This window comes from Vitis vinifera, chromosome 19 (assembly GCF_030704535.1).
Source record: "Vitis vinifera cultivar Pinot Noir 40024 chromosome 19, ASM3070453v1".
NCBI classification, from domain to species: Eukaryota; Viridiplantae; Streptophyta; class Magnoliopsida; order Vitales; family Vitaceae; genus Vitis; species Vitis vinifera.
Window position 1 is genome coordinate 5,048,472 of NC_081823.1, and position 27,864 is coordinate 5,076,335.

Genomic DNA, 27,864 nt, shown 5'->3' on the forward strand with positions numbered 1-27,864 from the left:
TCATTACTATCAATTATATAGCTTATAAAGACATTTAACTCATTGTCAACAAATGAACTCCCTAAAGCATAATTGTCCCTATTTCTTATCTTAGACTGCAAAGATCAATGGTAATAAGTAATCACAAGTCAAGTAAGCCAATTGTTGTCTTTCAATCAAGTTGCCAAAGAAATGAAGACTAAAATTTGGGTTAACAAAACAAAATTAAGTTTAAAACTATCCTTTCAGTGGGAATTCGAGCTTTTTACATAGAGATTGTAAGATATGACTTCCTTCCACATAGGTTTAGGTCACATTGCATTACTTACCTTAGTCAACTGAATTAAATACATCCAAAAGTTAATAGAGATGATCAACATTTTTCTTGAGAACAACTGCCTCGTGGCATGCCAATATATCCCTAGTTTCACTAGATGTAGAGATGTGTATTGCATGTTTATGAAGGTCAATGTCAACTTCCTCATGTTACCACTTGTTAGAGTCTTGCCTGCATCTTGAATTCAATGCACCATTTCTCAATAGACCACAATATGCTTCATACTAGGCTATGACTTTGGACATTTGATGGGATGGCTATAGGATTTGTGAACGGTGATAAAAATCCTTATTTGCATTTTCCTCCCTATTCTTTTCTTTATTGCATTTTACCTTGTTACTTAATTATTATTTCTTAAAATATATATATAAAAAGTAGTTTTAATATTCTTAAAACACTTTTTCTTTTTGACTTTTGAATTGGAAGCAGTTGTTTCTTGCCTCCGCGCTTCCCCACACTCCAAACACTCCCACTAGAATTAAAATAGATGAAACAATTTGATTCTCCCCAAGCAGAACCCTAGCGACGATGAAGCTGCCAATCCCAGTCCGTTTGGAAACCAGAATTTGCTCCCTTGGCCTTATCCTCTGATTGGTTACCGAGAAAACGCAGGAAAATAAAAGAGGCAGGCTTATTTATTATTATTATTTTTTTCTTTCTTGAAGCTTCGGTTTTTCACTGTTTGTTGTCTTAGAAAATAAACCTCCATGTATAGTGGAGCTGAGATTCAACTTTCGGAAGCTGAAACAACAGATTTTGTAGGATGCCAAAATTTCATTCTGTTTTCTTTTTCTTACGCTTTCTTAGCAACCAAACAGAGGTCGAGGAATCTGGGGGAAGCAGAAGAGAATTTGAAGTGAATTCTTGGGACATGATTTTTTCCAATCTGGCTCATATTCTATTATGCGCATTTTCTTTGTGTGCTCTCTCTGTTTGAATTGAATCTCTAATGTAGGATTGAATGTTCAATTTTGATAACCTATTTTAGTATAAACTGATGACATACCCATATTATGTTTGTATTCATTTCAGATCCAATCATGATATTTACATATGATTTTATGTCATAGGGAAAGGTACTTGCTATTATGGAAGCCAGAAAATTGGAACGTTAGAAAAATTACTGTTACTTCTGTTTCAAATCCTTCCTCATCTTTGGGGTTCTGATTGTTTTCTTTGAATAAATGCGTATAGGTGTTCAATTTTGCCGCTTGAATTAGCCATTAGAAGTATATGAGCATATTATTTGTTTATTAGAGAGCTTGTACAGCATCATATTTAGCTTTTGATTCTGCAAGTACTTCATAAACCTCAAGCTTTGTAGTTTCCAAATTGCTTTATGTTGAGAAAGACCTTTGTATTCATTTCTTTTCAGGCTAATGTAGTTTTCTATTTTTGGATTAAATCAAGTCATTTTCTACCTCCCTGAGTCCTGGTTTCATCAATTTGCTGCTTTGATGTTTTTCTTTGATTGTCTTTGGTGTTTCTTTCATCCCTTGTTTCTCTTTGAATGGACAGTTAAGACTTTGGATTATTTTCCCTTTTAGAATCATGAATCAGGTTTACATTTGCTTTCAATGAATTGGAATTATATCATCGCAGAAAAGAAAGGGAAGAATGCTTCATGAACCCACATCTTAATGGTTATTTTTCACCAAATTTTTTTTTTCTTCTAAAAAATTATTTTAAATTTCATTATGGGGTACAACATGAGCTTGTTTTAGTTTCTTCAAGCTAGATTCTAAAACTGGTTTCTCAGACCACTGTTGGATCTGAGAATACGTCTAAACCACTGAACGGAGGTCTTTGGAATCCTTGTAAGGTTATTCTTGTAGTCCACAAAGTAGAGTCCAAAACGGACAGAATAGCCCAAGTTCCACTCCCAGTTGTCAAGCAAAGACCACACAAAATAACCACGCACATCACAGTTGTCTTGCCTGTAATTAACTTTTCCGTTAGGTGTCATATACAGAATCCAAGGCCTCAAAGAGAAGTACATGCCAGACAACCCAAGAGAAATCATACCAAGCATTCATCTGGGACTTTCCATTACCTTATAGCAGCAGATAAGTTTGTGAGATAGTCCCTGTGAAAGTTTATCCTCTTGTCATCCTGCAAAGCCTTCTCTAAAGGTATAGAACCTCTATTTGGGTCATCCATGCCTGCACTCATGAGTTTAAACCATGTTATTTTGTGAAAGTCAATGTTTAGCTTAGAAGATTGACACTGCTCACCATTTTCAGTTATAATAACCGGTGGATTGCCATAATTATCTTTCACATATCGAGCTAACTTTCGGATGCCCCATGGCACAATGTGTAGCCAGCGAGAAGCTGCCTGGAGGAGGAAGAAATCATGAGCATGCTTTAATTTGGTATGTTTAAGTAAATGATAGGCCTAAGAAGTTGTGACTTACTCGTTCTCCAATAGCTTCTCCACCTCGAAAAGCTACATTCAAGAACATTTCATCATGATTATCCGTTCATATCTTAGTTGACTTTTATTTAATTTTATTTTTAGATGCAGTAAATAGCGACTAGGCATCTTACAGGTAGTAATAACCGCTGCATCAGATGAAGCATCCCGCAATATGAATTTCCTAATTCGTGTCCTGTCATTCCGGGCATATAATGTGGTATAATGATTTATGCCAACAAAATCCAAGGACCCCAACAGAAACTTGGCTGTTTTTGGTGAGATCTCTGGTAGTCTCTTTCCCACAAGCCTCTGCATTGACAGTGGATATTCACCGAAGAAAAGTGGATCAAGGAACCTGAGTCAATTTTTGGTGTCATGCACTTCATATATTGGAATTGATTTCTTGCTAATGTCCGTAACTCAAGCTTTATATATCCCACAAGAGAAATTACCATCTGATTCCAAAGTCCATTGCCCTACGTGCAGCATCTTTGTCCTCATCACTATCAGATATCGGTTCATACCATTTGGCATCCAGTGCCATTCCAATTAGACCCCCTTGACTTTCCTGAAAGACCCTCATAAATGGAAAATAAAATTCTTGTCATTTTCTTTTAATTGATAGGAGAACCAGAATATCTTATAAGACAATCATATTCATGAAGAGGAATACCTTGAAATGGAGCTGGTAATTATGATAAGCTGCAGCATGAGACAAGAGGATGTTGTGAGCTACAATGTATGGTTCAGTGGAGGATTCTCCTGTCTTGCAGAACAAATGCCCAAGAATGGAGCACCTCCCAGGAGCTTGAAGACCTGTGTCATAACCTTGGAGTGCGAAACCGTGGGGTTCATTAAAGGTGATCCAGTTCTTGACTCTATCTCCAAAAGCTTGGAAGCAGGTAGAGGCATAATACTCGAAGTCTTTTCTGTGAGTGAATGGAGGCTATTGGTTAAGTCTGTTTCATGTCATGAAAATACCATAGATAATTGTGATGTACTTACACTATCTGTTTGCTTAACCATCCTTCATATCTATCTTCAAGCATCTGTGGAAGATCCCAATGATAGAGAGTTACATAGGGTTGAATTCCTGATAGAAAACAAGAGCTAAACCTTCAATAATCTAATATTCTATGAGAATTAGATTCAATGAGTCATGTTATTGAGAAACCTTTTTCAAGTAAAGCATCTATAAGACTGTTGTAGTATTCTATTCCTTCCAGATTCGGTTCTCCTGTACCTTCTGTTAAAAGGAATATTCTAAGACAGTTATTAAAAGTTAAACAAATGATAAGCAAAAACTAGAGGAAAACAAAAATAAGGATGGATTCTTTTCTTACTAGGAAAAATTCTTGACCATGATATTGAGAATCTGTAAGCATCCATTCCCAAATCCTTCATCAAGTCTATATCAGTCTGTAAATTTTGAAATTTAACTTCTCAGTCTTGAGAGAAAAAGTGCAGTCGTTGGTTGACTAAATAAAAAAATGCTTCTAATTGCCTTACTTGGATGTTATGCTTATCTTATCGAGGTTAGTGGCACATCATCATCATCATCATCTTGTTTCTTATTTGTTTATTGATTTGTTTATTTATTTTCCTTTTTCTATTGCTTAAGCTTAAGGTACAAGTTTCTTGTGAAGTTTGCAAGGGATACACTTGACATAAAAAATGGGGAAAAAAAAACATCAAAACTGGAATGGCTTTAAAAATTGAAAGAAATGAAAGTTTTCTTTTCTTCTTCTATTTTCATTTTTAATTTTTGGTGCAAGAAGATTGAAACAATCAACTTATGCCTTTGTACTCTAAACCGATTAAGCACATCTATAGTCAACCCAATGTATCTTCACAATTCACCTTAAACCGGTGATATTGGTCGACTGCCATATCTGCATTGCTGAAATCCAGGATCCTCCCTGGTAGAACAGACAAACAAGATCAACATATCAAACCCGTCTCTAAATATTATTGTCTTGGGTCATAAGCTGTGTTAATAGAATCAAATTGCAATTGAATAATTTTGAACTCTTACCTGGTTGCCTTGTGAAAGTATCCCATATGCTAACTCCCTTGTTTCCTTCATCCACAGCTCCTTCAAACTACAACATATGATTTCATGTGCTATTCTATTGAATCTATCATGAAGAAATTGAAAGTTCAGAAAAATGAAAAGCATTACCTGGTAAGCTGAAGAAGCAGTTCCAAAGATGAACCCATCTGGGAAATCAACTCTGCTGATGGATTCGGAGTTCATGAAGAGACAGCTCATCAAAATCAGGACCAGCAAGACTGCCATGGTGAGGTTTCTAGACCATGAACAATGGGTTTGTTTTAGATTGCTGTGCGGGAGATTTTAAACTAAACTGAATTTGTGTTATTATCTTAAATGTGAAGTTGAAGAAAATATGGTTGAAGAAGAAATTTTAAACAGCAAGTCTGGGTTTTCTCTTGTGGTAGAAGGTGAGTTCAGGGATAAGCTTGGAGATTGTTGGCAGTCAAGGAGAACCTGCAGAGGAAGTCTTGGTGCTTAGAGACAAAGCTTGTAGGGAAGGCATTTGAATAAAAAGTTCCAAAATGGGTTAACTTAAACCTTGAGTGTAGCAACATTTCGTATCAACTTCAAGTTTTGTTGGGTAGGGTAGTAGGCAGCCAGCGTAAAATATAAGTCTCAATCCTGAAAAGGGTTAAGCTTTCAGATTGAGTTCAATGACGAAAAAAAGATTATGTAAAGGATGAGCGAATGACTTGTCGGGAAGGCATGAGTTTCATTTGTCAAAGATGAAAACGAAGTCCAAATGTGATGGCAGCCTTGAGAGATTACTTTTAGATACTCCATTAAGTTATGGTCCTATGTAGTAGTCTTTGCTTTTTACATAGGATGGCCCATCTAGGTCACTTTTCTATACAAGTCACCGCATGGCCCATTGCTTGTGCCAAATCACTAGCGTTTGGCACGTGGAAACAGGAATGAAAATAGGACGAAAATGAAAATTAATCGTAATCTACATAGAAGATAGGAATCAAAATTTGAGTGACACTGATGTTTAGTTTTCATTCTTACACTCAATGCCTAGCAATTTATACTATTAGTTAGGTTAATTGATAATTTATTAATTTAATAGGATATTAAAGTCTTGTTTAGGAAAATTAATGAGGTATTATGACTTTGTTATTTTCCCCATTTATTGGCCCACGTACAAGTTTTTAATTTGTGGGCCTCACATGCTTATTTAAAAAGAAGACTACACGTAAAGTAACGTGTTCCATTGATCATTCAACAACCATTTTGGATAATAAATGAAAGTTATGGCCTATGATTGCATTTGTATTGAGCACATTCAACTCACATTTTTCATTTTTTCTTTGTGGTACATGTATAAATAGGGAGGATAATGAGGTGAGTTTTTTTGGGTATTTATCTCATTTCACCCAGGTTTGTTTTGGAAATATGTAAACGGGTTTGAGATGGGTTCGGGTTTTATTTTATTTTACTTGTCTCAATTATATATAATATTAAATAAGAATTAATTTTAATTGATTTTTTTTGTTAAATTTTCAACTTTTTTTTAACATATATAAAATATTATTTTTTAGAAAAATAAATTATAAATATCTCTAATGTTTATTTATTTATAAATTATATTTATTTTTAATACCATTTAAAATTTTATCAATAAAAAATGGGAAAAAAAGGCTAAAAAGATAGAAAAAAATATAAAAAGATTAAACGGGCATGGCTGGGTAAGGAAGATATTAAATTTGTTTTTTTAGTTAAAGATGGGTTGGTCACCCATCCCAAATCTGTTCATTGTCATTCTTATGAACAATGCCCATAAATAGAAAATGAAAACGTACCTCCAACCATTATAGTTGCAATTACCATATTTATGTTTATGGTGTCCTACCAAAATTATATTAAAAAGTTTATGAAAATATTATTTTTTTTAAAAATGGGAGTTATTTTTTGAAGTTGGCCAAAGAAGTGTCTTCAAAAAGTTTGATAAAACAAATTCTACCTTTTTTTTTTTTTCTTTTTTTTTTTTTTAATTATTATCAATTATTTCTCATTTCACCTCATGTACGATTATGTTCCAAACCTTTGAAAAAGCAACTCTTCCTCTTTGTAATTTTTGATTGACATTATCATTCTTAAAAAAAATGCAATGTTAATATTCATATTTACAAAAAATTATCATTAAATTATTGATTCATGTTGTAGATTGTTTTCCACAACCCATACTGTTTATTACCATTATTTATATTAATTCCTTATTATCCTAACTTAAGTTAAGAATTATACCATATGTTTGATAATGAGCATGAATATTATTTCTTAAAAAAAATAAAAAAATGAGAAACTCATGAAATTTGTACATTATGTTTTCAAATCATATAAGCACTTAAAATAATCATAATTTACAATCTACAAATCAAATACTATTATTTTTCAAAATAAACATGTTTTTAAAAGTTTAATTTAATTTTTACATTAAATCTGTCTTTTGAATTCACTTTTTACATTGAACTCGTTCATCATAAGTTCACCTTTTATATATATATATATATGTTAACTCATTTTTTAAAGTTGAGTTAGATGTGAAATTCTAAAATTATGATATTTTTAAAATTATTTTTATCATTTTAAGACGTAATTACATTAATTTTTTATGTCAAAATTATGCTTATTTCGGTATAAGTGTAGGTTTATGTTAGAAAAAGAATCACTGTTACCATATAAATATATAATATCCCAACCCTCTACAAAAAACTAAGAATGGTATGGGAAGGTGGTTTGGGCATCTCTTTCTAGCCCCTAACGGGAAAAGTTTGAGATAAGAATATATGGGATCAAGGCATATTTGAAAAAAATTTTAAAACATGATACCGGAATAGGTTCATATATCTAATGTTTACTAAAAAATTACTTTTTAGTCAATTTATGTTTCATTTTTAATTTTTTTATGATGTATATAATATTACTTTTCATAAAAACAAATTATAAATATTTTTAATATTTATTTATTTATAAATTATGTTATATTTTTAATAAAATTTAAAAATTTTAAAAATAAAAGAAAAAATAATTAAAATTTATGAAAAATTAAACTGGGTTAGATGGAACGGGTATATGAATTTTGTGTTTTCATATTGTCTTGTTTTATTTTTTTTCTTTGATAATAAATAGGATGATATTGGGATGACTCATTAGGGCTGTCCATTAGACTGAGCTACCCATTTTGGCCCGTGGCCAAACACGCTAAAGGTTAGGTTGGGTCGACACTACCCAATTACTATAATGGGCCAAGTCGGCACGACCCAAAGGAGAGGGTTGTGTTGGGTCTAAAGAGACAGTCTACCATGTCTACTTCACCTTTCTAAATATCTTTTTTTTTTTTTAATTTTTTATTACATGTCAAATATTGATAATATTCATTTTAATAATTATATAATAGTTAGTTTTAGGGATAAAAAAGTAAATCAATAACTTTACTTTTTTTTTTTAATTGATGCCAAATGTTTATATTATATTTCTTAATAATTATATAACGACTAGTTTAAAAGATAAATAAATTAATCACTCCCTATTAATATTTTCTATGTTAAATATCTATAACACTTCCTCTAACAACTAGGTTAGTTTTAGAGGTAAATAAGTAAATGACTTATTATTTTTTTTATATTTTATTTCTTTTTATATTCTATTATTTTAAATTTATTGTTATTTTGATAAAAAATAATTTTTGTACTATTTTTAAAAATAAAAAATTAACATTTTTATAAATTTTACAATTACAAACTCAATAAATATAAATATAAAAAATAAAAAAGTATTTAAAGTAATAAAAAGAAATTTTATTTAATAATAAAAAAATTTAAGACAAAATTACTTAAAAAATCAAATTAAAAATTTTAAGAAAGTGAGTGGCACATGAATCATAGGCCGCCCGCCCGATACAACATAATAAGGCACGATTGGGCCACATGCTTATGGGTTACGTTGAGTCACTTATTTGATTTGCATGGGTCAACCCGGTTCGACACGATTTTTAAGTGGGCCGTGTCTGCCCAGCACTTTAGCCTGTAATGGCCCGCTAGGCATAGGGCCGTGCCGTGGACAGCTCTAGATGAGGGTGCCCGCACCAAACCCGCCCTGTTGCATTCCTACCCAAAAACCCATCAATTCCACCCATCCAAACACAACCTTTGCCAATGCCTATTCCAATACCGGAAAACCCTAACCCAGTTTGAGAAAATCCTGTTTCCCCAACCAAACAATCCCTAGGGCAACCCCCAGCCCACATCACCTCTAAAACCCTAATCTCGCTACTCCTCTCCTCTCTCCTCCCCTTCCCTCCTTTTCCATCCCCAACCTTCAGACCCCCGAAACCCTAACCCTAACCTTAACCCTAATGGGTCGAGTCATCAGAGCTCAGCGTAAAGGTGCTGGCTCAGTCTTCAAGTCCCACACCCACCACCGCAAGGGTCCAGCTCGCTTCCGCAGCCTCGACTTCGGTGAACGCAATGGCTACCTCAAGGGCGTTGTCACCGATATCATCCACGACCCTGGTCGAGGCGCTCCACTCGCCCGAGTTACCTTCCGTCACCCTTTTCGCTACAAGCATCAGAAGGAGCTGTTCGTGGCCGCTGAAGGCATGTACACTGGCCAGTTCGTCTATTGTGGAAAAAAGGCCAATCTCGTTGTAGGAAATGTATTGCCTGTCAGATCCATTCCTGAGGGTGCCGTTGTGTGTAACGTTGAGCACCATGTTGGTGACCGTGGGGTCTTCGCTAGGGCTTCTGGTGATTACGCCATTGTGGTTAGCCACAACCCGGACAATGGAACCTCTAGGTATGGATTCAGTTTTGTCGTCCTTGATTCTGCTTGTTGAGTTCTTTTTGAGTTTATTGATTTGATTTGTGTGATTGAAATATTGAGAAGTTGTTATTTGAATGTGGGTATCATTGGTTCAACTTTTTTGCTTCAAATGATTCATTTTTTGGAGGTTTGCTTTCAGTGTTAATGGGGTTGTTGATTTTTAAGATTAATGATCTGATTTGTTTGGTTGAAATATGGAGAAGTTGCCTTTTGTGTTTCAGTTGCTTGATTTAACTCTACGATTCAAATAATCTTTTTGGGGTTTAGTTTCAGTGTTCAGTGTTGTCATACTGTTGCGGGCTGTTGACTTTTAAGTCTAGTTGAAATATTTTTTATTTATTTAAAAAAGACTTGTTTTGGGCTGAATGATTTTAGCTCTATCGCCGATGATGGAGCTATGCATGATTATAATCTAGTTGCTTGAAATGCTGTCTTTTTGGGTTTACTTAGTGGTATGAAATTTAATGGGGGTTTCATGTCTGGAATGGAAATGGAAATGGAAATGAAAATCATTTTCATGCTTTGATTCCTGTTGTCTACAGAGACATGCATAGGAATTGCAGAAACACTCCAAATCCTGTCAACTAAACCTGATCTTGGAGTTCATTGGTCAAGTTGTATGTGAAGTTATTGAAAATTTGTTATTTTTTTGTGGGTGTGAATGATTTTTAGCTCTAAAACAGAGCATGAATAACTATGCGGCTTTGTCCTTGATGTCTGCTTTACACTGTGGTTCCACTAACACGCTTTATTTGTCTGGAAGAGGATATTGAGTCCTGGCTGCTGAGAGAAGATGGAGTTAATTTGGTCTATTGACCCGGATGAATGGGAATTTTTGTTTGATTGTGAGGAAGGACTGTAGATACATTTAAGGTTGATGCTATCCTTAAATTCCTCTGCTAAAAAAAGGATATTGTAAGTTCCAAAGATTATGCATCTTTGGAAATCATTTTATTTTTTGAAATTTAAGTGTTTCTTTGGCATTGCCTTTTAAAGAACCAAGTGAGCAATCATCTCTATGCCGCTTTGAGTTCCGTTGCAGGCATATAGAAACATCCAATTAGCCATTTCTTTATTTCTTTCAAGCTGTGAGTTCTCTCTCATCTCTTGCAAGATACAAGGGAAGGGCTTATACATTTTATCATTTTCTTGATCTTGCCTTAAAAAAAATTAAAGGTTTTCTTGATTTCATTAATTATCAAAATGTTTTTGTTTGCTATATCTTTCTTTTCTTTTGTCATTAGAAGTGTTTGCTCTATTGATGATAATGGAATTTTGTATGATTAAAATCTTGTTGCTTTAAATGCTTTCTTTTTGGGTTATGGAATTTAATGGGGTTTGGTGACTGGAATAGAGATGGAAATGTAAATGAAATCATTTTCATGCTTTGATTTCTGGCATCTCCAGAGATATGAATGGGGATTGCAGAAGCTCCAAATCCTGCCAACTAAATCTGATCTTGGAGTTTATTGATCAAGCTATATGTTATTGAAAATTTGTTATTTGTTTGTGGGTAAGAATGATTTTTAGCTCTAAGAAAAGAGCATGAATGTCCGTGTGGCATCTTCCTTGATGCCGGCTTTACACTGGTTTTACTAACACACTTTATTTGTTCGGGATGAGGATATTGGGTCCTGGCTTCTGAGAGAAGATGAAGTTAATTTGGTCTATTGACTTGGAAAGATGAAGGTTTTTGTTTGGTTGTGAGAGTTCCAGAGAATATGCATCTTTTGAAAATCTTGCTTTTCTCGAAAGTTAAGTGTTTCTTGGCATTGCCTTTTAAAGAACCGAGTGAGCAATCATTTCTATGCTGCTTTGAGTTCCGTTGCAGGCACATAGGAACATCCAATAGGCCATTTCCTTATTTCTTTCAAGCTGAGAGCTCTCTCATCTCTTGTAAGATACAAGGGAAGGGCTTATACATTTTATCATTTTCCTTTCCTTTGCCTTAAAAAAAGTAGTCTTTTTAATTTCATTAATCATCAATATGTTTTTGTTTGCTCTATCTTTCTATTCGTTTGTCATTGGTAGTGCGTGCTTTTAAAACAGCCATTAAAAGTGAAGTCTCATATTAGGTTCCTCCTTTACTTCAATGTCCTTATATTGGAATTTTTTTTTTCATTTACTTAAATCACATGAGTGTTGTATTTTTGATCTATCATCTGATCCATCTGGTTTGTCGTTTTGTTATACTGGGTTAAAAATAAGCCGTAATCTAAGATACTTTTCCTGTTTGACATCCTTGCATTGACAGGATTAAACTTCCATCTGGGGCGAAAAAGATTATTCCAAGTGGTTGTCGTGCCATGGTTGGTCAAGTTGCGGGAGGTGGCCGAACTGAGAAGCCAATGCTTAAGGCCGGTAATGCATACCATAAATACCGGGTCAAGCGCAACTGCTGGCCAAAGGTTCGTGGTGTGGCCATGAACCCTGTGGAGCATCCCCATGGTGGTGGTAACCACCAGCATATTGGTCATGCCAGCACTGTTCGCCGTGACGCCCCACCTGGGCAGAAGGTTGGTCTCATCGCTGCCAGGAGGACTGGTCGTCTCCGAGGACAGGCTGCTGCTACTGCAGCCAAAGCTGATAAGGCTTAGAGAGATTTTGAAACATCTGGCAATTTTCTTGTTTTCTTCTCTGTTTTTGTTTTCTTTTGGTCACATTGGCAGTACTGCAGTGATGGGTATACTCAAGTGGCATTTTTTTGGGACTAAGTTTTGTTTCCAAGATGTCTTTTTTCTTGAAGAATCACTTGGTTATCATGATTGTTTTAGTCGAACTAGTCTCATGGTATTGTGTGAGGGGCCTTTGATGGGTCATTTTCTGGTATTAATGCTAATTATTCATCAATAATGAGTATCAATCACTCGTTCAGGGATGCTTGGAATTGGGTATAGTCTTGTGGTTTCAACCACGAATTTTGCAAGCACCTGATGTTTTCCTACAAACCAAACATCCCATTAAACTTTGTTTTAATGAATTATTTCTGGTGTCGTACTAAAAAGTGGTAATAAAAAGTGCTAAATTTACGGATAATCATCCATAAAAAATTCCATTTATGTCAAAATTACACATTCCATTCAATTGATTGGAGTCCAAAACCAATCATTTTTCATAATTAAAATGCTTGGGTCCTTCTATTAGAGATTTGGGTTGGGCTTGAACAGAACTTTGATTTGGGCCTGGACGGAACCCTGTACCTGCACCATCCACAGCCCATACCCCCATAGGAAAGGGCCCTTTTGTCAACATAATCTCTAACCCTACTTGTCAAAATATGAGGGTATTGTGGTAATTACGCTATCTTCTCTCTCTAGAAATAAAAACCGAGGATTGTTATTGTCGTGCGACTCGTGCCCGAGATTACGAAGATTGAGAGAGAGTGTTAAACCCCCGAACCAAACCCCAAAATGGCGATGAGAGCAGCGGCGGCGGCCCCTCGCAGCTTGAGGCGGCTATTCTCAACCTCCACCTTCATTCCTCCGCCGATCACTGCGGCCACTCCTGCCACTCCTCCGGCTGAGCCCTCCACCAATCTTTTCGTCTCTGGTATCACCTCAAATCTATCCTTTGTTTTATTTTTCCTACTTTTTTGTCATTGGTCTTGCATTTCGGTGAAATACATCTATGCCTTGTCTGATTTCCGAGAAAATTTAGAAAATGGATAAACTTTAAACTCAAACTTGGGTTTTCAGTAAACAAAAACACCGCTTAGTAGTTATTCGGTTGAGTTGTTTTTTTTCCTTTTGATTTTGGCTTTTGGGTTTCGGTTGTAGGGTTTAGGGTTTAACCGAATATTAAATTTATTTGTTATTTCTTCTGTTACTTCAGATACGAATAAGAAAATGGTGGTTTCGTTCCTCTTATTAGATTTTGGCATCTCATTTTTTTCTTCTACCTTTGGAGTTCTATAGTTTTGATTCGTTATTTCGTTGTGCTGAAATGAGTTCTTCGTTTATGGTACAAAAGATGTGTAAAGGTCTTTGTGGAGCATCTTCTGGTGTTGATCTCGAGCTCAGTTTGTTTTCAATTGTCTTTTCGTTATTCCAGAACACTAGAGGAATATGTGAAAATGATGAAGGGCAAACTAATTTATTTATTTATTCATTCCTTTTTTTTATGGGGCTGGCAGCTTGAGTCCTATAGCAAACTTACTACAAAATGACAAATATAGAAGAAACAAGGAAACTTTTGGATTTTGAATCATGGAAACAGTGATGTGTTGCAACCAGGAAATATGTGGAGTCAAACGACTTTAACTTTGATTGTATTCCTTAGTCCAGTGGACGAGTACCTGCACCTGCAAAACAGAAGAAAACTCTATGAGGAAGGAGCTTTCTGGGATAAAAAATACTTAGTATAAAAAGCACACAATCACCTTATAGTTGGTGGCTTTAATTATAACCCATGGGTTATTAGGATAGTAATGCATATTAGGTTATTATTGTTTTAAATATTTATTGGTAAAATCTGTTGTTAAAATCAAAACTTAACTATTTGATATCATCTTTATATTTTTTGTTATTTGATTAGCTAGTAGTAATGCTCCCTCATTTTTTTTTTTATAGGTAGGTTTTTGTCCCCATTGGGAATTGAACCTCATACAAACTCTCCCGACCTTTTGCCACTTTGGTGCTTGTAGTGATGTCCTTCATAACACCCTTTTGATATATTTTCTTGAAGTGTTTTAGTTTCAAAAAAGGGAAAATTTAATGTGAGTTTGACTATTCTAACTAAGAGGCTCACATCAAAGAGTTAGGAGTCATGCTGTATAACGAGGCTAGTGCCATTCAAACTTACCACGAGGCTGGAGCTATTGAGGCTTGCCATGAAGTTGTTCCATTAAGGCTTGCTCCTTGGTTTTAATTTGCCATCAAATAAGAGTCACCCACTTGCTATGATAGAAAAATCTAAAAAATGTTTTTTTTTTTTTTTATAAATTTTTTTATTTTATATATAAATAGGAATATGAGTCCTTTCATAAAGGAGTTTAGAGTCTTTAGACTAAAACAATTTTCATGGTACCAAATAGTTCTTTCATAGAAATATTTTAGATAAAGATTTTTTATAAAGGAAAAAATAAAATGCAATAAATCTAAAACTTTTTTTATTTTTTTATTTTTATGGGTAAAGCAAGAGAAATTTATAAAAGGAAACGTCTATAGAGTGCCCCAACATACACATGAAGCCTGTAATAAACGCTTAAAGGCAACACCAAAAGAATAGAAGGGCAACACAAAACAACACCCCCCAATAAGAGCCCAACCAATCAACAAAATCTATTAAAGATGAAGGACCAAAATCTATAAACAACTTAAACTATGACTTGTCAAAAAAAAAAAAAAAAAAAAAAAAACTTAGACTATGCCTAGAGATTACAAAGAAAAGAGTGTTTTGGCCCTTGAAAAGAATGCTTCTCATTTTTAGACAATCTACTGTTCCTTTTCTTCAAAATTGTCTAAAAGTTGCATAATGGAGCAACGACACACATTTTTCCTTTCAAACAGCTTATGAGATGATGACGATATAAAAAATTTCTATCTTTACCATTGCACTTATAACATTATAAGGGAAACTTGATGCCTATAGATGAGACCAATGGTTGGAAGTAGTGAAAGGAAATGTTGTTAGGTTCCGTAAATATTTTTTGGTTTCTACAATTGGTGCTGAATCTGGGAATCAAGTTCTCTTATTATGTCAAACTACAATGGTAAAAACATAGATCTTTTATGAGTTCCTTTATTATGTTAGAATTGCAATTATCTCTTAAATTCCTAGATTTGTTAAATTTTGTTTATTTCTTTATGATAAAAATTCTTTATTTAATTTTTTTTTTTTTTTATGAAAAACGTTCTTTGTTATTGTGAATTTTTCTTCTCATCTACTATCCCTTTTTTATTTTTTTATTTTTAATGAAAGGGTCTCATATTCCTATAATTTTTTTTTTGCCATTTTAAGCATATTTTATTTTATTTTTTATTAGAAGAGCAAGTGAGTGTCTCTTCTTTGAAAGAAAGTTAAAAGCAAAGTGCATAGCTTCAATTGTAGTGGTCTCATTACAAACTTTAATGACAATATTCTCATGACAAGCTTCAGTAATAGTAGCCTTATGGCAAGCCTCCATGGCACCATCCTCATGGCAAAGCGAGGCTTCAAGGTCTTTGATACAAGTCCTATTTAGAGTGGTTACACTCGTATGGAGTTTCTCACTTTCTAAAGCCCAAAAAGTGTGAAAATGAGTGGTTATGTATCAAATATTGATGTTTTGATTTCCAATTTAAGATCATACCAACAAATATTTAAAATAATAATAGCCTAATATCCATCATCCGAAAATTATTATCCTAATAACAACATCCTAATCTCTATCATTTAGAGATTATTATCCATCATTTGTAAATTATTATCCTAATACTGATGTTAGCTATAGATGAAACGACTAAAGGAAAGGTTTGGAACAATGTTGTTAAAAGCAAAAGGCAAAGTCAAGGTGATAGGACTCCTTTTAGCCTGAGGAAGGTGAAAAACAAGGTGGTAGCCCAAGTATAGTAAGACAATAAAGAGTACACATATATTTACCTATTTAGTACTTCATCAATGCAAACATCATCTTCAACAGTCAACACTATTAAATTTTCCATCGTCATGGTATCTTATAAAATTAGCAAAGTGGTAGTAATTATTCAAAGTATTAAACATTATGCCCCACATTGGAAGAAACATCATATTATTAAGAGAAATTTATTTTGTCCAAATGCATATTCTAATTTTTCTAACATCCAAAAATCAAAATAGAAAACAAATTAAGAGAATGAACAACTTAGAAAAGCTTTAGGCATCATCATCATAGTCATAATTGAAATTAAAATTGTCATCACTTCCATCAAGATTAGATTGATAGCCCTTTATCTCATTATCACTATGATAAAAAATAACTTGTATACTCTATTTTAATCTAATCTTAGATTGAGTTGTACTACAATCTAAGTATGTTTAACCTTAGTCCAAGGTCAAAGGCGGTCTCCTCTACACCTTAAACCCTATCCCCAAGGCGATTGCCTAGGCGTTGCCTCTTTGAAGCCCGCTTGGCTTGGGTCTTTAAGAGGCGACTTTTACTCTTGGTGGTTTAGGCAACCCTAATGATCACCTTTGATAACACAAGTTTGGAGGATGCACTTTTTATACTAAGAACTTCTCATCCTACGAAAGTCTTCACTGACATGAGCATTGGAGGATTTTTTATGTTTTGCAGGTGGTCCTCCATAATTTGGATTGCCCTGCATGAATTGAAAAGAATATAAATAAATGTTGTTTGGTTCCACATATTTTCTTGGTTCCAACATGATGTATTAGTAGCAAGTCAATATATAGTCCCTCCCAAGCAACCTGGAGCTATGGGAAGGAGGCTGCCTAAAGATATTATTAGGTGTTGAGGGTTTTAGGCCAAAATTTGCATGAGAACTTTGCAGGCATTCTGTTTCTGGAAATTGTGAGAGACCTTGCACTTGCACATCCAGTTCATCTTCTGTTCACCTGTTTTCCATGACTAGGGTCCAGCTCTGTTTGAGTTGAGCAGGCAAGTGATCCTTGTGGCATCTGTTTCACAAACAACCATCTCCTAACCTTGTTCCTAAACTAAGGTTAGTCCTTGCCCCACAGCTACAATCCCATAACCTCATAAAGATAATCAAGTTAACTGAAACACTCACCAGCCATCTACCTTGATCAAGGTTAATCCCCCTGAGGGGGCTTCACCTAGGTCACTTCTGGTGCATCCAGCATCCTGTGGCTTGAGCCATCCAACTTATAGGCTACCCTAAGTAATTTCCCCAAGGTCTGGAAAAGAATTCATGGGTTGCTCCTCCTGAGTTGCACCCTTTATTTCCCAACAGTAGGTTAAGATAAAAGTTGGGCCCATGGGCTGCTCCTGTGGAGTTGGTGTACACATACTTTGTAAGTATCTTAAAGAATAAGTTGGAGGAGTCTGGGTGTCAATAAGTTGAGAGTTATTTGTATTGAGAGAGAGAGGGGATTGTACAAAGGGATTTTAGGACCATGGTTTATCTTTTCAAGTTATCTTACTTGGTTCCCCTGCTTCTTTTTATTTGTTTTCTTTTATTTAGGTTTTTTTCTGAATGTTGAAATTCAGTCTTGTTTTCTTTGAATGAAGTTTTTGTATTGGGAGAGGGAGGAGAGATTATACAAAGGGATTTTAGGACCATGGTTTATCTTTTCAAGTTATCTTACTTGGTTCCCCTGCTTCTTTTTATTTGTTTTCTTTTGTTTAGGTTTTTGCTGAATATTGAATGGTTTCTCTGAATGAAGTTTTTGTTTCTGGTTGTATTTTGGTCTTTGATATGCATGATGTTTTGTTTTCATGAATCTAATTTGATCCTTCATTTTGAATATAGGTTTCATAGTATTTCTTAAGTCACTGTTATTTGATAATATTCTACTCATGATGTATTTACAGGGCTTAGCAAGCGCACTACTTCAGAAGGGCTTCATGAAGCATTTTCAAAGTTTGGTCAAGTGGTCAATGGTTTGTTCTTCTACAAGAGTTCTTCAGAGTTCAGACAACTATGTCTGAATTACTTATCACTGGTTTTTTGTGGTTTTGTAGCTAGAGTAGTGACTGATCGTGTATCAGGATATTCCAAGGGGTTTGGTTTTGTGAGATATGTTTCCTTAGAAGATGCCGCTGAAGGTATAAAGGGCATGGATGGCAAGGTGAGCTGACATTCACATTGGTCTCTTTATTTCCATTTCATTTAAAGGTTAGGAGAAATTGATCCAATTACATTCTAAACTTAGGATGACATGATATTCCACTCTCTCATCATAACAAATTTGATTTGATAACCATGAAACAGATGTAGTAGTAGCTTGAATGATGTAGAAAACTCTCTCTCTGGCTCTTTGTATAACGTGTGTGTATATATATACATATATCATGTGTCTTTTGTATAATCGATTTCATCTGTCAAATTAGATTTGAAATGATCAAAATTAGTCTAAAGAAACTAAGATCTATTCAAAGAATTAATGTTAAAAATTAATTCTGAAATGCTATAACAGTAAATCAATCATGCAAAAATGCAAAAGGAGGCAAGATATAGTGTGGAAACCCTGAAATTTTACGGCCAAAGACCTTTGTGGATCAATGGTGTGAATCAAATCAACTGTAAATTAAACTTTGAAGCCTTGCAGGTTACTATCCAAGAGATTTGGGATCCAATGCTGGTTTCTGGCTTGGTCTTTCATGTAACACCTTGCTTGAATCCACATGCGCCTGAAACCTTCTGGATTGCTTTGTATATCTAGATTATTAATTTGGAGTTGCTGAATCAATGTATCTCATAAGTTTTGCTTCTTAGAAGCAATTTCTAATCTCTTGAAGTAATTGATTTTGAAAGGTTTTCAAAAGTCTACAGAAACTTTGCACTTAGGCTCATTAGGAAAAAAAGGGTATTGAAGCAAAGTTGATCTCAGAAAGAAGAGGATTTTCTCTGAGACTTGCAGAAATATATTTTTTGGCAAGATGTCAACTAGGGTTTGGGAGTTTGGAAATGAGTGTTCTAAAAAGATTGAAACACTAAGGCCTCATTTGGGATAACTTTTGTTTATGACTTTAGCTAGAAGTTGAAGCCAACATCAAAGTCATAGTTTTTAGAAGACAATATTGTATTGTAAAAGTTTCATCGAACATGAAATTGCTTTTTGCATAAGGATTCATGATTTTCAAAGCGCAATATTGGTATTGTAAATTTTTTATTAAATATGAGATTAATTTTTGTACAAATTAAATAGAGCTTTTAGGAGAAGCAACATTTTCTTGGTTTAGATATTAAGTATTTTTTGTTTTAAGTCAAGATTTTTTATGAAAATTACTTAGACAGGTGGAAAAATTCTTATTGAGCTAAAAAGGAGCCTTTGACTTCTCAAAAGCAATTAAATATCTCAAGTGGTGGAGTATTCCTCTTGAATTGGTCCAAGTGGAAGTTCAAACATGGCTGAAGCTGCTAGCCTGGGTTGATTGACTGGTTGCATTATAACTTATCAAAAAAAAACTGACCAGTTGCAATATTGCTGGCTTGGCCCAGTTTTTGTAAATTTTGAAGCCCCAAAAAAAGGTTTTAGATAGTTAAACCATTTCTAGGGCTGAAAATTTGAGATCTTTGGGCTCAATTTTCTTACTTAGTTTGAAATTGAAACTTGGCAAAATTTTCGAGCAAAAGAACTTTCGAAAATTTGGCTTACACTAAAGTTGCAGAAGTTCTTGATGCAGACTTGAACTGGGTTGATGTAGATTGCTATCCCTATTCTATAATATCTTCAAAATGGATATGGAGCTTCTTCTAGTTTAAGCAAAATAACAACACAATTGACTTCTTCACGAAATTGCCAATATATAAGCTACTCATCCAACTTCTAAGAAACCAAATGAATGAAGAAATTTTTTGGGTTTCTAAACATTTTCCCATGGAAGTAGGAGTAGAAATAACAATCTGCAGTTAGGAATTTTGAGCTGCCAATCCTCTGAATGTGAGGGAAAATAAAGGGACTGTGTCCACGTGAAATATTCATCCTGGTGTCTGGGAATCTGTTTTAGAAAGGTAGAACTTAGTAAATAATTTTCTTTATTACATGTTATCCTAGAATGTCTTCATGTAGCCTATTTATTTATTTATTTTCCTAAACTTTTCTGCTCTTAAACTACAGTTACTTTGTTGTTCTCATTTGGGTTTCCCTTTTTTGGTTCCACAATTTTCTGTTTTGCCCCATTGGTGACATAACTTCGTCCAATTTTGAGTTTCATGCATGAGTTTTCTTGTTTCTAAGTGCATTTAGCCCCATTTAATGTTATAACCTCTTTTATATGTTATTTTGCAAGCTAATCTAGAGAGAGTGTATATATATATATATATATATATATATATATATATATATATATATATATATATATATATATTATATTATATTATATTTATTTATTTATTTTAAAGAGCTTGGAAGTTGGCTCCTTTATGCCTTTTTTGGGTGCTGTGGAAAGAAGAAATAGGATAGCGTTTTCAGTATATAGGTTGAAGTATTCTTTTGTGTGTAGTTTATGGTCTTGGACAAAGTTTTATATAGATGCTGACCCTTTATCATTAATCAACTTTTTTGATTGGTTGGGCTCTAGGTGAGGGTGGGTGAGGTTTTTGTTGTCCCTCTTGTTTTGCTCTTTTTAGCCTTTTGGCACTTGCTGTATACTTCCTGTATGCCTTGGGTTGCCCTCCGGGCTTCTTTTTTCTAATTAATATATTCTCTTTTGTGTTTACCCATAAAAAAAAAAAATTCATCTTTTTTTCTTTTTGTCTTGTTTTTTTATTTTCCCTTTTTTCTTTTTTCCAAATGGAGATATAGACTTATACCCACTTAAAAGAAATTCCAACTAATAGTATTGAATTGTATTATTGATATATTCTCTTCCATACTCTTTATTATTTCTCTAGGGTTTTTTTTATCACCATAGTTCTTTAGGATTGCTCTTTTTTCTGTTTTTTTTTTTTTTTGGTGGGCAGATGAAAATTCATTAAAACCATCATTCAAAATGCAGGGGTGCTCCCCAAGTATCCAGATGGGCCCAATAGGCTAGAGAGGAAAGGATCATTGTTCACAATTCAATGAATTCATAGCATGCTCACTTGCTGGATGCTAAAATTTCTTTCTGCATAGGACCACCCTCCCTCTTTTGGTATTGTGAATGATGACTACTCTCCCTTTTTTGTGTTATGCAGTTTCTGGATGGTTGGGTGATATTTGCAGAGTATGCAAGACCTAGACCACCTCCATCTCCTCAAAACAATGGGGCTCCACCATATGGTCGTTGATGACTCCCATATTCAACGGATCAAGCTTGTCATCTTCAAACCAATTTTGTCTGGGAACAGCTTCTATCAATTATAGTTCCCTATAATTATAGTTTTTATGAACTACAGTTATCCATTGATTCCTCTCATGTGAGGTTGTTTGGTCAGCCATTCCCTGGAACTTCATTTTGTGGTGTAGATTTGCCTTATATGAGAACTGAGCACAGACTAAACTGAAAAGTATATGGATTTCAAATTGGTGCATGTTGGAACAATAATGTGGAACTATTTTTATTTTCTATTCATTTGCATTTCAGAAACTCAGTTTATAATAATATGCCTGAAGGGTAATTATTTGAACTGTACATTTGGGATTTGTTTGCTTAGGGTTTACTTACATTGTCTTAATAATACATCTAGGAAATGGAGATCACAATTGATTTGGATAGCTGCCATCCCTCTGGTAGTTGAATGTTATGGTTTATTTGTGATTAGGAGGTAAGTTAATTTTTGGGCCAGGTTTAATATAAAATTATTCATTATGGTTTTATGAGCTTCCATGACAATGGGTTATTGGCAATTAATGCCCAAATCCTCCAAATCAACTCCTTGAGATTGTCTTTGGATCCTTTGAAAATTGACCTGCTTTATTGTATAGTCCATAGCATTTGCAGGTGAAATTTACTTTATGGGTTAGGTTTTCCATATTTAAATGTTGCAGTGGACTTTAATGCTCTTGGTTGATGGGGGAAAAGGACAAATCAAGAAAAGGATGTTTGTTAACCATCCATGACTTTCTGACAATAGGATCTGCACTTTGGCTAACTTAACTAATCTTAGGGGCCAAGCCCTCATAACTACCTCCACTACATGGAACATTTATTTGAAGCTATGATTATTATAGGAGCATCTGACCATTTTTATTATGTAAGAGATTAGCTTCAAGCCTTCAAGTTAAAGGTGGATGGATCTCTATACAAATGAAAAATAGTGGGCAAAGTTGCTTATTATTATACTCACACTAGTCTTTTGTTTTTTTTTTTTTTTTGGGGGGGTGGGGGGTGAGGGAATGCAACCTTTGATCACTCAAAAACAAATTTGTCATCAAGTTTGGGAGGGATGGTGGACCTTCTACCCCAAACTTCTCTTCTAAGTCTACTAACTAAATGGGCAAAATTCGAAGATTCTAAAGATTTTGAAAAATGCTAAGATATCGTATTAATATTTATTGAAGTCCATATTTGAACCATTGAATATATATGATTCACATCTTTCGTATCCCATTTGAGGAGTTTAATGGCAAAGTAGTGTTTTTGAAGAAAAAAATAATGGAAATAGAACATTTAATTTTTTTTTTGTCAATCTAGTCTTTCTCATCATATACCCATTTAGGTGAATTTTTTTTTTTTTTAGTATATAAAACTATAATTGGTGATTATGGTTGGAAACTATCTTTTAAAATTTAAAATTAAAATCACAGTTATTAATTATGGTTTTAAAAAATAATAAAGTTAAATTTGATGTTGGTAGGACACACTATTTTGACAAATATTTTCAACATCATATTAGATTGATAATTTATTTATTTATTTATTATTATTTTTTTAAGAAAAAACTATTTAATCGAAAACTCCCATTTGAGGCTATGAAAAATACAATTTGATTCAATCAAAATAAATTTGGTTTCAAGAAAGTATTAAAAAAATAAATATTGAAATAATATATATATATATATATATTTGTTTTATTATAAATTTTTTAAATTAAATATAATTAAATTAGTTAGAATTGACATATGCTCCAAATATTTTGATTTAATTTTTTTTTTTAAATTATGTCTTACTCTTCATTGAAAACTTAAGGTTATCGTGTGATCAATTGAAATGACATAGGAAAATATAAAAAGGTTAAAGAAAAACAAATTAGAGTAATATAAGACATTGTGTGGACCTTAAGTCTTTAATTTGAGATCAAATAATTTTAAAACTAGTTTAAAGAACTCTTCAAGTGATCAAGCACTCATAGCAGAATTTTGGAACAAGATTTATAGAAAAAGCATCAAAAATAGGAAAACAAAAGAGAAAAGGGAAACAAAAAATAACCTTCTCCCCTTACAACGAGTCGAGCCATTCCATAAATTAAGATTGCCTTCACTGACAAAGACACAAATATTTTGACTGAAATCCAATGCATGGAGACATAGGACAAACCACACATGTCCTACTCTCCTACGTAGCTATCTCTACTTCTTCCACCTCTCTTTCCTACTATATACCATTCACATACTATGATTTGACTCATCGAATCGTGTCTTTCCTATAGACATAAAGCGACTCGATTAAGATGAATACAAAGCCTGCGTACCAATTCAAACATCTATGCATTTATCATTGTCATAGTATACAAGTGGCATAAAATCAACCATTGTGACAGCACATTATTTTCAAATCTTTGCTTGGGGACAAATTGCATTTGCCTTGGCGTTGAAGCAATATGTAACGAATTCATGGCTAGAAAGTATTAGCAATGGGAGATATTTCGGGACTTAATTCTACGTCGCTGTATAAGAAAGGTATCGCTAGTTATGGCAATATGGGATTTGTTGGAAGGATTATAAATCAAGATGATGACAGTATGGCGTTTTCTTTTCTCAGCAGTGATGGCATTCACTAGAGAAAAATTGCTTGTGTCAAAAGAAATGGAAAGAAAATATTTTTTAGGTAAACAAATAAAAACCCAAGTTAAGGAGGAGCGGGATTATGTATGAAGGAGTTGAGAGCATGGTATTGAGAATAACAATGGGGTGGGTTTGGGACGGGTTGTCCCCCTCCCAGTCCTGTCCAATTTATTTAAAACAGTTCTCATCCCTTTTTTATTAAAAAAATTAAATAAGGCGGTTCTCATCCTTTTGTATAACTTTTTTTATGAAAATTTTCAAAATTTTTAATTACATTCAAATAAATATATTTTATAAATAATTAAAATATATGAAAAATGATTATTATTATTATATATTAAAAACAAGAAAATATAAATTAAAGTAAATTAATTTTATATATAATTGGGATAGGGTAGGATATGGTAGAATAAGACAATACCCAAATCCATCAGAACTTTAAAAAAACTCTCAAATCCATATTTAACACATTTATTTAAATTTCAAATCGGTCTCATAAGGGGCAAGACGAGATGGGTACAAAAAAATCCACATTATTACCATCCCTATCATGTAAGCTTCTAATTGCTATAAATATTTGTGGTTGAGGTGTGTTTGCATTTTCTCGTATCAATTGAAATGTAGCCATTAAATAGGGTACATTTATTCAAAACAATTCTCATATATTTTTCATTAAACAATTAAATAGGGTAGTTCTCATCCTCGACCTGCTTAATTTTTTTTTGAAATTTTTTTTTAAAAAACTTTAATTATATTAAAATAAATATATTTTATAAACAATTAAAATATATGAAAAAATATTATTATTATTATATATCAAAAATAAGAAAATATGAATTAAAATAAATTAATTTTATATATAACTGGGATAGGGTAGGATAAGATAATACCTAAATCCACTGGAACTTTAAAAATACTCTCAAATCCATATCTAACACATTTATTTAAATTTCAAACGGGTCTCATTAGGGACAAGACGAGAGGTACAAAAAAATCCACATTATTACCATCCCTACCATGTAATCTTCTGATTGCTATAAATATTTGTGGTGGAGGTGTGTTAGCATTTTCTCATATATTGAAAATATAGCCAGACATAAGATACGTACATTTTTTTCTACATTGTAATTTGACCTATGGAGATACGTACAAGCAATATCTTCTTTGACTATTCTTTATTCAAAACGGACCTTTCATCCCGGTCATTTAGTCCTCTCAAAAAATGGGGAAGAATCGCCAATGAATCAAAATGGATTTGAGGTTGAGATTCATGCACTAAAAAAAGAAAAATCCAATTGTCATTTGAATATTATAGTAATTGGAGCCTTAGGTGGATGCAATTTATGTACAATTTTTTACTAATAAATTAAAGTAACTTTTGACAGTACTTCCAATTGCGTTACTTTATTTACCTTAATCTTGGAGGAAAAAGAAAAGTAACCCATATAAAATGGGCCAATATTGTAATGGGATTTGCCACGTCATATTTTTGGACTTTGTGAGTGAGTGGATTTTCAACTTGAGGAGTTGAAAGTCCAAGTACATTTAATTTGTGAAATTAAAGGTTGATAAAATCAATCTCTACATCAAGAGATTGGCTAGGTGGGAATCAACATTTGTACGTTTATGATACTCCTAGATATGCATGCATGTGGAATATTTGTGCTCTGAAATGCCCATCAAACTTTCTATGTGGAAAGATTTTTTTTGTGATTTGGGGCCGAGTTGTATAGGGATTTTTGGGGAAAAAAAAAAATTAATTTTTTAAAAATTAATTCTAGATTTATGACAACTTCAAAATTAAACTGAAATTGTCTTTTTACAAAACAAATTTTAATTGATTTTTTTTGAAAGTATGATAATTTTGGAAATAGTTTCAAAAGTGTCGCATTTTAATAATTATTTTTTAAAATTACTATATTTTTCCATAATCCCTTGGCACGTATTGATATGGTAAATGACATTGGTATTGTCATGGTATTATATAAATTAATTCCATTTCATTCATTAATATATTCGATTTTTTTATTAGAAAAACATACTCAAAAAAAATAAAATATCTCACTTGTATTAGGATTTTTATATTAATGAATACTTTATTTTTATTTTCATTCTAAAAACAACCCAAACATATTAATGACTAATAATATAATTGATTCCTCATTTTCATTCTTCATTCCAACATAAAATCATCACCTTAGCATTTATTTCCAAATGTAATCTTGAAGATATTAAAAATGTTTTTTTTTTAATAATTAGAAGCATTTTTCTTATAAAATTTGAAGGCTTGACCACAATTTTGAAGATTACTTTCAAAATACAGAGAGTTGACAAATTCTACTTTGGACAAAAAAAGAAAAATGTCCAAAGTATCCCCTCGATTCAATCGTCAAATTCTCAAGATTCAATGTATACTAATCACTTCCATTGTGGCAATTAAAAAAAAAAAAAAAAACAATGTAGTCACATTCTTAGGTTTTATCAAATCAGTAGCACCCCTCATGACACTTCACCAAACAATTATTAAATATTTAATAATATATATTCAGTATCATATAATTATGAAACTTGTTTTTAACATTTCATTAGTTTGAAAATTCCAAATAATTTTGGATATAAATATTACCCAGTCAATCGAGTAACCATAATGAGATGACAATTGAACATCTGTGTAGAATTCGTGAACTCGAATAGTCATGTTTGTGAGAACTCGGGTCATACAAGGCTTGAAAAATATTCTCAAGTTACATATAATTGAGAACTTTACCAATGAGGAAATGACACGTAAGCAACCCTAAAAATGTATATTCGACAATTGATGTCTAGCTACTCACACCCACCACTCTCTATCAACTCTTAATGAATGATTTGAGATTTATGCGAGACGAAGTTAATGAATTTTTAATAATATTTACTTTGTAACAAATGCATTTTTCATGAAATTTAATACGAGTAAGGTTAAGAGAAAAATAAATGTCTTTTCTCCTTCATCATACGAGAGAGACAAAAATAGATAAATATGTCTATCATGATCGATATTTTTAACCCATTCATTTGTACATTTGTGACAACGGAGATAACTTATTTATGGATAACTATATAATTTCTCCCATGAAAGCTAAATTATTAGTAATATAATACTTCTTAACTAGAGAGTTCGTTAGCTAGTGAACAAGCTTGGGTCAATGTTTTAGTGTCAAAAGTTGTCTCCATTCAAAAGCAATGTTTTTGCTTTACCTTATGTTTTATTTTATTTTATTTATTTTTTATTTTTTTATTTTGTTAATGTAAAATTCTAAGGGCTTTACTATATATATATTTTTTAAAATAAAAACAGAAAGTATATAATCAATTATATAGCTAATTAAACATATTAGAAATCAAACTTTATAATCTTAAAGTCTGAAACAACATGATGTTAACATAATCGTAGTTTTATGTAATAAAACAAATTGATTTTAGTATTAATTAAAATTTTATGTCAGGTTTATAATAGCTTAACCTATTATGGAATGAAAAGGTTGAGATCCAGTTGTGTCCAAACTTATCATATTTTGGCCCTACTTATCATTGAGCACATCCTAAATTAGGATTTATTCATCCTTATCTAATATTTGAGACACTTTGATCTAATCAAAATCAAATATCTTATTTGAGTGACTTAGACAATCATTTTAATATTAGCATCTACTTTTTGATGATTCATATAATTTTTTTA

General features: G+C 32.9%; 3 protein-coding genes and 1 long non-coding RNA gene across 4 annotated transcripts; 3 read left to right on the plus strand and 1 right to left on the minus strand.

Annotated features, from left to right (window-relative positions):
* Window positions 1-1,937: 1,937 nt before the first annotated feature.
* LOC100260663 (putative beta-glucosidase 41) lies at window positions 1,938-5,033 on the minus strand. Its single transcript, XM_010646011.3, has 13 exons — window positions 4,917-5,033; window positions 4,770-4,836; window positions 4,595-4,653; window positions 4,078-4,153; window positions 3,909-3,980; window positions 3,740-3,827; window positions 3,408-3,663; window positions 3,187-3,302; window positions 2,866-3,089; window positions 2,733-2,764; window positions 2,551-2,653; window positions 2,370-2,478; window positions 1,938-2,253 (listed from the first exon to the last, which is right to left on the minus strand). Exons 1-13 carry the CDS (start codon window positions 5,031-5,033, stop codon window positions 2,058-2,060), a joined length of 1,515 nt encoding a protein of 504 aa, XP_010644313.1. The 3' UTR covers window positions 1,938-2,057.
* On the plus strand, window positions 2,333-5,171 carry LOC109121736 (uncharacterized). Its single transcript, XR_009465302.1, has 2 exons — window positions 2,333-2,448; window positions 2,560-5,171. It is a non-coding gene; the product is annotated as an uncharacterized LOC109121736 (long non-coding RNA).
* Window positions 5,172-8,894: 3,723 nt separating this feature from the next.
* LOC100248750 (large ribosomal subunit protein uL2) lies at window positions 8,895-12,387 on the plus strand. The gene is made up of 2 exons (XM_002283113.5): window positions 8,895-9,587; window positions 11,869-12,387. Exons 1-2 carry the CDS (start codon window positions 9,148-9,150, stop codon window positions 12,209-12,211), a joined length of 783 nt encoding a protein of 260 aa, XP_002283149.1. The 5' UTR covers window positions 8,895-9,147; the 3' UTR covers window positions 12,212-12,387.
* A 484-nt stretch (window positions 12,388-12,871) lies between these two features.
* On the plus strand, window positions 12,872-21,834 carry LOC100253846 (organelle RRM domain-containing protein 2, mitochondrial). The gene is made up of 4 exons (XM_002283108.5): window positions 12,872-13,163; window positions 18,088-18,156; window positions 18,238-18,344; window positions 21,398-21,834. The coding sequence occupies exons 1-4, from the start codon at window positions 13,025-13,027 to the stop codon at window positions 21,488-21,490; spliced, it is 408 nt and encodes a 135-aa protein (XP_002283144.1). The 5' UTR covers window positions 12,872-13,024; the 3' UTR covers window positions 21,491-21,834.
* The last annotated feature ends 6,030 nt before the right edge of the window (window positions 21,835-27,864 follow it).

Coding starts and splice junctions, on each gene's coding strand:
- LOC100260663 (XM_010646011.3), bottom strand. CDS start 5,033: ATGGCAGTCTTGCTGGTCCTGATTTTGATGAGCTGTCTCTTCATGAAC. Junction 4,154..4,594: donor ACCAATATCACCGGTTTAAG/GTGAATTGTGAA, acceptor CAAAATTTACAG/ACTGATATAGACTTGATGAA. Junction 2,254..2,369: donor AACTTATCTGCTGCTATAAG/GTAATGGAAAGT, acceptor AGTTAATTACAG/GCAAGACAACTGTGATGTGC.
- LOC100248750 (XM_002283113.5), top strand. CDS start 9,148: ATGGGTCGAGTCATCAGAGCTCAGCGTAAAGGTGCTGGCTCAGTCTTC. Junction 9,588..11,868: donor CCGGACAATGGAACCTCTAG/GTATGGATTCAG, acceptor TTGCATTGACAG/GATTAAACTTCCATCTGGGG.
- LOC100253846 (XM_002283108.5), top strand. CDS start 13,025: ATGGCGATGAGAGCAGCGGCGGCGGCCCCTCGCAGCTTGAGGCGGCTA. Junction 13,164..18,087: donor CACCAATCTTTTCGTCTCTG/GTATCACCTCAA, acceptor ATGTATTTACAG/GGCTTAGCAAGCGCACTACT. Junction 18,157..18,237: donor GTTTGGTCAAGTGGTCAATG/GTTTGTTCTTCT, acceptor GTGGTTTTGTAG/CTAGAGTAGTGACTGATCGT.